At 34.7% G+C, this 11,641-nt stretch overlaps 1 protein-coding gene across 1 annotated transcript; it reads right to left on the reverse strand.

The window, feature by feature from the left end:
- On the reverse strand, nt 6,038-8,680 carry LOC105162073 (aldehyde oxidase GLOX1-like). Its single transcript, XM_011079991.2, has 2 exons — nt 8,098-8,680; nt 6,038-7,528 (listed from the first exon to the last, which is right to left on the reverse strand). The coding sequence occupies exons 1-2, from the start codon at nt 8,635-8,637 to the stop codon at nt 6,176-6,178; spliced, it is 1,893 nt and encodes a 630-aa protein (XP_011078293.1). The 5' UTR covers nt 8,638-8,680; the 3' UTR covers nt 6,038-6,175.

Genomic DNA, 11,641 nt, shown 5'->3' on the forward strand with positions numbered 1-11,641 from the left:
TTGAATGGTTTAGAAAAAGATCGGATGGACTATACTCCAAAAGATACCAAAGCCAATATCCTTATCGGGGATTCAAAAAGCACAACCATGGATTGTCAAGGAAAGCTTATCAAGAAACACTTAATTGGAGATGGATACTTTGAAGGAAGTACAACATAAAAGGCTAGAGAATATCCACAAGCTCTTTTTGGCCTTGAACTAAGGAGTATTTGTCCAGTAGATGAATATATCTATTGGTTTCGCAAGTATTCTTCCAGAGTGGAGTAGTAACAAAAATAACAACTCCAATGTCCTTTGCAAAGATCTACTGTCCATGGAGAGAAATGTTAATCCAGTCATACAAAGTATTTGAAGGATAGCTGGATTCAGTTAGAAGAAGGATGTCTTTTCTCAAGGACAAACTGAAGGATTGGTGCATCCATCCAAAAAAACATGAAGAGGCTGAGAGCTAAGATCAAAAGAACTCCTCTTTGTTGAAATAATAATGATTTTCCTACAATTATAGGAGAATCAAACGAGCTAAGGAAGAGGAAGAAGTAGAGTAATGACTCCTACCCTATGAGTTCCAAACAAACCTATTTTAGGAGAAGAGGGTGGTTATCCAAATCAAAAGTCAGAATATACAAATCTGTATAGAAGATTGAACCAACAAAGCCTTCATTCCAAGGATCTAGACGAACAGATACAAGATCTAAAAGAACCCCTACAAGGAGAACTTTTAGACAGGCCCATACCCAAGCCAATGAAGGTTTTAAGTACTGCAACTACTGGACCTATGGAGCTAAAGGTCATATATCTTCAGTCTGTCTGCAGAAACGTGGTGAGTTACGAAAATGGAAGCCACGGATGACACTATGACGATTTGATACATATATACCAATTCGAAGATCTTTCTTTAGATGAAAGCATATATGAGGAAGAAATAGAAACTGATACGGATGGATTTTCAATCGAGTCAGAATAAATATAACGAAGCAGATAGGCTTCAAACATCTGAAAACCTGTCATGATTCTTTTCTAGGATGACAGTGTCGAACAAAACCATGGAAAAAATCATGTGCCAAGATTCCAACCTTAGCCCATATGAGGATTTAGGACTGGAGGAATTGGGAGAGTCCTCAACCAAATAACACTGAGAGGTGTTAGTAGGTGTTATTTAAATTTCATTTATATTGTTGATGAGGGTATGATTGTTATAATTGTATTTATTAGGTTTTGATATTTAATAGAAAAGATTGGAATCGAATTATTTCAATTTTATAATAAATATATATTATAACAATTTATTACACTTAAACTCTTTTCAAAAATATTAAATTACACTTTCTAAGAAAAATTTTCGCAGCTTACACTTACACCCTTTACAAAAAAAATACACTTGTCTTCTGACAAATATAAAAATATATATTACTAGACTATCTTTATCGATAATTTATATGGATTATCTGGATGAGAGATAGAATTTCAAGTTTAATATCCACATTTTTCGTTTACACTAAAATGAGAGAGTGTAGTACTTGTAAAGCGATAATTCTTGAATAAGGTGCAAATTTAAGTTCGAAAGTCTTTCTTCGGATAATGTGTAATTCCGTATTTCCGAAAGGTGTTAATTATAGTTAACAAATAATTATAATTTGGTTAGGAAAAACCCATATATATTAGAACTGATCTTAATCAATCGGTCTTTTACTATATACAGAGAAAATAAAATATTTCGTTCACTCGGCTGGATCGAGGGAGTGGGAAGATGACGTGCGTAAGACTAATGTCGTAGGGCTGTATCGCCAGCTGGTATGAATGAGAGTGATAAGATTTTGTCATTGGACTTTGATTACAATAAGAAGGTTAGCAAGACGTGCATGCCTAATTAATTCTAAAATACAAATCATATATATTTGATTGCAGGGTTTAGATCGGATTGATAAATAATTTAGGGGGAAAATGCAATTTACCCGTGGGTTAAATGAATGAGCAATATATCTTCGTGTCAAAAATAAAATAATAATTTATCTCTTTATATTCCTAAAAATTAAGTAAAATATTTCATTACAAAAAAGTCGAGATTTGGGACAGATCGATCGATTGTACCAAATCTCATTCCATTTTTGGACTTGCTAGGTTAGAAAAAATACACATACCATAGGATACCTTGCTTATGTGTCATCATGGTCAGGCCTGTTGAACTGCCTGGCGGTGGCACACTTCCTTAATTTTGGACTTGGGAAAAAAGATATTTGAGGGGAACATATTTTAAAATTATATTATTTAAACAAAGTACAATTAGGAAAGTTTAAGTTTCTAATATAATTATATTTAGACATAAAAAATGAAGAAATAATTCATCTCCCTTCCCAACCAACAACCCTCCCCCTAAGGAATTGGTACAAGGCTCAGACTCAAATTGAGCAACAAAAGCGATAAATAAAATATTATACGAGATCACATATCAATCGGGCTATCCATGTACTTGAATATCAACCATTTGAAAAAGTATATTTAACACACATTTATAGATAAACACACATTTCAAGAACCCACAAATAACTAACCACTCCCTCTATAGTTGCAGGGTGTAGCTTGTTTCAAGTCAAGGGTAGGTGAGCTTCACTTATAAGGATGCAAGTCCCTAATTAATGGCCTTAAATTAATGATAGGTCCTCGTGGTCTGTTGAGAGTCTATTGAGGCAGTAATTAATTGATCCAATCAACTACTTTCAAGTCTATATCAAATTTTTATTTAATTTTTCGATCTAAGATTAATTAATTAGATTAATTAATCTCAAAATTTAAATATTTAATTAATTTAGTTAATTAATACTTTGGATTTTTTATCACATAGGACCTCAATTGAAAAATTCAATTATTAAATGATTAATTTAAACTCTTTTAAATTAATTTATCTATATCTTTTGGATTTTCAGTAGTTAATTTCCATCAAAATTAATTTTTCAGTTAATTCTTCAGAATATCATTAGTATTTCGTATGCGATCCTTATACCACATTAACTAGACATGAGCTTGCATCACATATACAATTTAATTCAACAACTATCTTGCTATACGTTAATTGAATCATATTTGATTAATTTTTCTTGATCAACTCAATAATTCAAGAGTACCCATTACCATAGGTGACCATCTACCAAGGACCCATGGAACTAGAGAATAAGTAAAACTGATGTGAACCTTTAGCAGTGTATATCATATAGATACAGTCCAGTTCCATCAAGCAATCTTCTGATCAAAGTTTAGGGCACAAAATTCTAAATTGGCTCCCATAATTAACTTCTATAATTATGTATGGGGAAGAAAAGAATTTTTGTCCCATAAGTTAGGCCCGTTTCACTTTTGGTTCTATTCATTATGGGATTAACACATTTAGCCTTGTAACTTACAAAAATTAGCACTTTTGATCCTCACCACTTTTTTGTCTACAATTTAGTTGTGTAGCGCACATGCCTAGTATGTGATTGTTAAATATTTTTGCTGTGGAGAAATATTGATTTATTTTCAAGTGTGGGATCATTTTTAGAAAAAAATATAACTACATTTGAGGGAAAAAAAATAAACTTAGAAGAAAATTAGGGCAAAAGGTATAGCAATTTCTCTATTTTGTTAAAAAAATTGACTATCCTTCCCATAAGACAAAATTTCAAAATTAATCCTGTAAGTGTAGGGGGTGGCAAAATTAATCCTATAACTATTGAACTGACAATTTTAGTCCTATATGTTTTAATTTAGTACCAAATTTGGTCATTCGTCCAAAATTACCCAAAAATTAACCGAAAAAATTGGGGCTTAGAGTTCCAGTTAACTTGAACACGTGGCATCTTACGTGGCTTCTGACGGGTGATTTTCGCTAGAAGAACCAAAATTGCCACTAAATTAAAATATATTTGACTAAAATTGCCACTAAATTAAAATATATTTGACTAAAATTGTCACTAAATTAAAATATATAGGAGAAGTTAATCAATGAAGATGCCACGATGTGGATGGTCCCATTGACCGAAATTGATCGAATGGATGTGTGCGCCATGGGGAGGCGAACAAAAGGGTGTTGGTCCTCCTGCGAGATGATTGCTGGTGGCGGAGATATAACGGAAAAACTAATTGTGGGTGAGGCACAAAAGTGGCGAAAATGAAAAGGGAGAGAACAAACCGGATAGTGGACAAAAATGGAAGGGCATGGGTGTATCAACCCACTGGAGGATGGAGAGTTGATTGGTGGTGGTCTCGACCAATGGGTAGGTCAAATAGCCACAAACTTTGATGAGAGAGAAAATAGATCCAGGTTTTAGGGGCAAAAGTATAATCAGTAATTGGGGACATGTTTGAACTCCAATTGAGACACATATTTTAGGGTTGAAATCAATGTCAAACGACGATTTTAGTAGTGCTATGCGTGGCCAAAGACACACCGGAAAAAAATTTCGACGACCGGCCGTGAAGTGGTGTTGCTAGGTGGTAGCTAGCCATTCTTTCCATGTCAGCATCCACATAGGATGTTCATTGTATAAGTAATGCCCATTTGTTGTCGAAACCTTAAGCCCCGATTTGATTTGCTAATTTTTGTTCACTTTTGGCCGGAAGAACCAAAATTGCTATAAATTAAAAATATAAAAGACTAAAATTGCCAGTCTAGTTACAGGACCAATTTCACCACCCCATACATATAGGACTAATTTTACAATTTTGCCTTTTTATAAGTTGAAACCAAGTAGAAGCAACACAAAAAATTATATTTTCCACAAGTGAATCAAGTAGGCCAAATGAAGCATCTGTATGCTATATTGAAAAAGGGCCAATTTTTCCTCCAACCAAAAATAGTTAATAGCAAGGTTTTTAGGCATGTGATCTATATCGTTAAATTATAAATAAAAATAATGTATGAGGATCAAAAGTGTTAATTTTTTTAAATTATGAGACTAAATGTTAATCCCATAATGAATTAGCGCATGTGTATGTGCATAGACACTTAGTGACAGGTGAGGGTAGATTAGAAACAGAGCAGACACCACCAAAGAGGAGGAGAATACCGAAGAACAGCACAAGACTGTATTTCCCCATTTTACATGCCATTTTCAAGGGGAAAAAAAAGAAAAAAGAAAATTGAATTAGCACATCTGGACACATAACACACTTCTTTCTTGAGATGGGTGCAATGGAGAGCGGAGTGAGACTGACGGAGTGTTGAGACTTGTGACTCGAGAGAGGAAAGTCTGGGAGCGATAGGTCGGCATTTAGTGTTTGAATTGGGAAAGAATGAAAACTAGGCTTTGGGTATGAACGGATAACGATGGGTATTTTACCCGATACAGATTCAATGAATTTAATTTAATGGGTTTGGGCTTAATTTAAACTCAGGGTTAAATCAAGCTTAAAATACGAAAGTTTAAAAAAAAATTAAAATTACACTTACACCTTCTTAAAAAATTTACTGTATTCACCTAACACTCTTTTTACTAGAACTTAAACAAAAAATGCAGACGTTAGCAAAAAAAAATGCATAATTTTCAATTATACACATCATCCAATGTTTTCATATAATAATTTTATAATTATGAAAAAAAAAATAATGATATTAATTATCATCAATCCATATATATATTACATTAATCTCTTTATAAGTGCAAAAATATACATGAAAATATTAAATGAGGTGACAAATTAAAAGTTATGTATTTCTCTTTGCTTTCGTCAGCATTTTTCGTCCAGACCATATCGAAAGAAAGTCAAATGTAAATTGAGAATTTTTAAAAAAGATGTAAATATAATTTCAATTTTTTATTTTAAAAAGTGTAATTTAAAACCTAAGTGTAATTAACTCATGAAATTATGAATTTGTATCTGAATTTAGGCCCATTAAAATGGGTCGGGGCCTGCGCAACATTGGCCTATTGACTGGTTTAGAAGACATGTTAGTTTAATATTTACTCTTTACCTTACATACCAAATAATAGATTTGTTTTTTCGTTAAATTGAATTAAAGTAAATTATTAACTACACAATGAAATCAATTTTAAGATACATGATAGCTAATAAGACAGGTTTAATAAAGAGGGTCTCAATTTATATTGATCAACCACATGTGATACATATCACATTAAGTAACTTCCCTTCCTCTCCTATTATTAAAATTATGTACCAACCCCCAAATGTAACAAGTGATTTTCTACTGAGCAATGTGCACCCACATCCCCTGGCTTGGAACACCACGGTGAACAACAAACAGAAGATAATGGCCAGGCGGTGCCAGCGTCCCAGATGGTGGAGCCACCACAGAAATATGCCTATTCGCTACTTCCTTCACCTTCAAAATCAGCAATCTCTGGTTCATAGAGTATCCATGTGTAGTGAAGGGCGGGGAGTACATTGTGACCTTGACATTCGACTTCTTAATCTTTCCTTTTGTCTGTCCAATCGCTACATTGAATTCACCTCCATACTTCAACTGCTTGTTTGATTGTTCTTCCAATATCTCAAGGCGGTATTTCTCCAGTGCCGGATCCAAGTATGGTGGGGAAAATTTCTCAACCCTAAGTTCAGTAGGAAACCTAAAATCATCATTGTATTTTTCCATCTTGTAGAAGGCGTTAGTGTTGCTGCCTGCCACCAGAATTTGCCCATTGGGCAGAACTACGGAAACTGAGTGGTACATCCGTGGAATGGTGGTTGGGGCCAACTCCTGGAACCTTTTGCCTTTCTTTTTCTTGGGGCTGTAAAGAACCGGAGTGAGATTGGGAATGTCAGCAGCATCCCAGGCTGAAGTACCTGCCTGTGCTCCATTGATCATTAGCACATCTCCAGTGGGTAGAAGCAGCATGTCCCCCATCACACGCCTTGAAGGCATCTGTTCAATTTCCCACTTAGCGTTTTCTTTATTGAGATTAAGCTTTCCACAGTCTTTCAATGCAGGGAGAAAAGTTCTCTTTGGCTGCTGCAAATCGGAGAATGTGTATGCCTCACGGGTGTTGCCTCCACAAATGAGCACTTCGACTTTAGGGACAGAATTTTCATCAATGTCGAGGTTGATGGGGAGGAGGGCCGACATCCCTGATGCTGGATAGTTGCGGGAGCCGCCAGGTAAATCAGGGAGATTGCGAATGGTCTCTCCAGTATTAGGGTTGAGAACGATGGACTTGTAGTTGGCGAAAACGAAGAGGTTTCCATCGGGAAGGAGGTTGACAAAGGGGTAGAGATTGTTCTCTCTTCCTCCATCATCCGTAGTATCTTCCAGGAGGGCCAACTCTATCATTTTAGGCGTGAATTGCAGGCTGTCTGATGGGACGATTTCATAGTTGAATGCGTTACGACCGCCCACCACAATGAAGCTACCGTCTTCTAGGGTATGCTGAGTAGCATACCATCTATTGGCAAAGAGAGCTCTTGCATTTTCCTCGAAGTCACAATTTGGGCATGGATTCAAATTTCTTACCGCTCTGAAGCCATCCTTATCGCCACCTGTGGAGACAAGATTTCCATTTTGTCCTAGGCCTCCAGATGAGCACCATGGGCTGGAACCCACCTAAAATAATATGAAAATTGGGAATAGTCAGAAAATGTAGTCCTCCTCTTTCCACCATATCAATTTAGCTATATATAAAGCCTAAAAATTCAAGTTGACCTTTAGAAGTGGTGGTGTAGATATGCATATATTGGTTGTCAGTTTGGTGGAACCAAATCAATCATCATATAAGTGAGATATGATGATCACTTTTCATTAATTATACACCAATCGCACTACAAATGTATTCTATTTATCGTATAATTAGTTAGGTCAGGTAAACCCGATCTAGGTTAAAATGTATTAAATTCTCATTGCAAAATATTTGGGCAAGTAAATCGGATTATTTAATTGGTTTTGTTAGATGTGAACGTGCTCCACAGATTAATGCATACATGTGTATTGAGACATTTGTCTCACAGGATTTCTCACATATTTCTCTGGATTTGATTTTAGTGTTTAATCATTTTGTATTAGTAGAAAGCCATAAACTGTTTAACTCATCCCATGCATGAATGATAGTGTTGTATGCATGAACACATATACCCTAACAAAATGATAAATATAACTTAAAGAAACAGTTTTCTAACCTTGAGGGGTCTGACTTGAGCTGTCTCAATGTCATATTCTACTCCATGAGCTGTGCAATCCTGTGGAGGATCTGTATTTCTGCCTCCAAACCTCGGCTTGCACAAAGGAGGATTATTCTGGATTTCTGACAAACCATTACTCGTCGAGTCGAACCAAACAGCTTTGTTATTGGGCATCAACTGTACGTGCATGGCAGAAACTCCAGCATTTTCAGAGTCGATCTTCCACGAGCCTCGGTATTTAGTAGTGGCAATCTCATTGATTTCCAGTTCTTCTTCGGTTTCATCCGTTGGCTGTTGTCTGTTATTGCCAAACAAGAATCCGAATCTCGTACCGCCAAATGCCCCTTTCTTGCCCTTGGAACCTGCAGTCTTGGTAGCGCCTGGTTCGTGGCCATTGTTCTGGGAACGATGGGTCGGGTTGCTCCTCCGGTAACGGCTGACGGTGTGGGGACTCACCTCATCGCCCGTGGCATAGTAGAAGAGGAGGGACAGAACAACCAGAGATTTCAACAAGTTAGTCGTAGATGAAATCCTCATTCTTGAATGGGGATCTCTTTTATTTCGATCCCTGGTGGTTCGTTTTTCCTCTTCGCAAGGCTGGATTTTATACTGACAAATTGTGGTTTTGGAACACAAAAGGAGATCTAGATTGACCGATATGGCTGATTTTGCGGAAGTTATCTTCCAGTAACAAAAATTCCCCGGCTACCTTTCGTTTCTTTTCTGTTTTTTTTTTTGTTTTAATAATTTGATTTCTGGAAACTAGGATAAAAAATTCTCAAATTATAAAGTGATGATGAGTCATTATAAAAATAAAAAATAGGAATTATTTTCTAGAATATAAATGACAACACAGTAAAATTATGATAAGTTGATACTATTTATCAAGGCCAAACGCAATGAACAAGACTACTTCGCTATGTTTTGGCTACAATAATTTTACCATAAATTGTATTTATAATTTATATTTGGATCTCGTTTGTAAAAATAATGGCTACTAACAATTGGGCAGCCGGATTTTTTTTTATCATATTAATTATTTATAACAAAAAAAAAAATACATTCCTTTGAGCGATATATTTCACCGAGAAAATGTTTTATACTCAAATGCATGCACTAATAATGTGATATCTCTATATACGTACTAGCGAATGCTTTGCATGACCAACTCTTTAGTGAATGTTTAAACAAAATAAAAAGGTTCCTTTCGTTAAAAATGGAAACTACTTTCTTTCCTTTGAAGTTCTGTTCTGAGTTCTGACATCATTAACTATGAATTATCATCTGGTCCTGTATTATTTTTCAACCAGCATATTTTTCAATTGGAAATTTGCAAAATTGATCCTGTATACAAGGGGTGGCAGTCCAAGTATTGATAGTTTTAAAAAATTTAATTTAATGACAATTTTGTGAACAAAAAATGACTCAAAAATTAGTGGGAGTAATTGGGTATTAGGATCTTTCTCGACCAATTGACATCGCAGCTTATGCGGACGTAGGGTCAGTATTAAGGCCCCTCTTTCCATTTCCTCCTCACAGTGTGCATAAAAGTGATAATGACTTTCTCTCTCCTTCAAATCCGAAGTTGAAGATTAAGAAGAAAGACTGAAAATGTATAAATTGCTTAAATTAATAAATTGCTTAAGATAATTAAATAGCTGAAGAGGAAAAACTCCTCCAGGACATTGAACGCAGTTTCAGTCTTTCTTCTTCACCTTCAGCGTCGGATTCGCAGGAAAAACTCCCCCCAGGACTAGTAGCAATCACGAGTGTTGCATGTAAATATAAATCGAAAGATGATATTATTTTTAAATTTAATTGAGTAAAAATATAAGGTATTTTATAAGTTAAGAAATATAATTTTGAATTTAATTAGTATTTTATATATGAAAAAATATGAATTAAGCTTAATATATTTCAATATTTTTTTTAAAATTATTGTAAGAGATTTCTTTTAAATGAGAATTCTAAAGCTAAACAACATTGTAACTGAATAAGTTATGTAAATACATGATTCTGTTGTTCATTGATTTACTTGTTCACTTTTGCTGGCTAAGTTATGTAAATACATTTTTTTGACTTTTGAAATGGCCAATTATTATAAAATTACTTTAAACCGATATTTGGAATGGTTCCACTTTCGTTATTATAGACGGTGTTCCCAATATTTAGGAACGATTAAGTGTGGACCATTCCTGAAGTGAAAGGGGTATTGTACCCAATTGTCGGTGACGGTTCGTAATAGTGTATTTCAATATGAAAATTTAATTTATTTTGATTGGAAGAAATTTGATAAGTTTGCAAACGGTTGCCTAATAAAATTCGGAATAATTTTGAAATTGTGGCTGGAATATGTTTGGCTGAAATTTTGGAACAATTGTTATTTATGCTGGTGATATATTTAGAAATTGTCGTTGGAATTGAATGTTGTTCATGATTTGAAATTAGGCACAATGTATCATTTATTTGGAACACATTGTTGTAATTGTTTTAGAATTATTGTTTGGAATACATTGTTGAATATGAATTAAATTGAATTGGAATATGTCTAGGAACACTTTATCCTTTTTTTAAGAATATTGTTTTAGAACTGTTTTTGTAATGGTGCTCGGAACGGTTTCTTTTGTGAAAATTGTAATAGTTTTTTAAAACTTCCTATGACCGTTTTAATTTTTTTAAACATATATAATATAAATAATAATTTAATGTTTATAATTAATTATTAAATTCGATTATATGTATGAGTTTAATTAATTGAATAAATATTAAATAATGGTATGCAATGAACATTAGGAAATATAAATAATTACGAAAAAATTATTATATTAATATAAAAATTATCCAATTAAAAAATTTTAAAAAATAAATAAAACCTAATCTAAACTTCCCTCATCAGCAACGCCCATATTGTCATTGTTCAGGACAGGGGGTTTGTTGGAGGCTATGTTGGGGCGCTAGTGGACGCGATCGACTGTGATGGTCCCCCAATCACCATCATAGTCTCCGGTCAGACCATGCGATCCTCCATGTTTGGATTTGGGATAGCGGTGGTGGTAGCGATGGTGACATGTAGGTCCTGCTAGAGACGTGGGTTTTAAAGCCAACGCAGAATACACGGTCCTTGTTCTTGCCCTCTGCTACAGCCAGTCACAACTGCTGCTCGAGCATTGCAACCTAGGCCTTCGATTTGGCTAGGGTATCATGGTCCTCGGTCATGGCCTGAAGCTGATGATCCTCCATCAATTTCTTGAATGTCTCCTGCAAAACAAATAAAAATATTACAATTTTACCCAAAAATTATTTTAAACAAAAATAAAATTGTTACTTTTGCTTACTGTTACCTCAGCTGCCCTCGGGCCATTTTAGCCGTCGTCCGCCTTCTTCTTTTAGCATATGGTAAATAATTCCATCTGCTTGACTGACCGACCGAGCTTTGCTCCTGTACAAGAATCAAACAATTAGCAAAATAAAATTAAAATAATGACAAAATTTTAAAAATAATATAAAATACTTACCATCTTCTCTTGTGCATGGCAACAGA

Source organism: Sesamum indicum, linkage group LG5 (assembly GCF_000512975.1).
Source record: "Sesamum indicum cultivar Zhongzhi No. 13 linkage group LG5, S_indicum_v1.0, whole genome shotgun sequence".
In the NCBI taxonomy this organism is placed as follows: Eukaryota; Viridiplantae; Streptophyta; class Magnoliopsida; order Lamiales; family Pedaliaceae; genus Sesamum; species Sesamum indicum.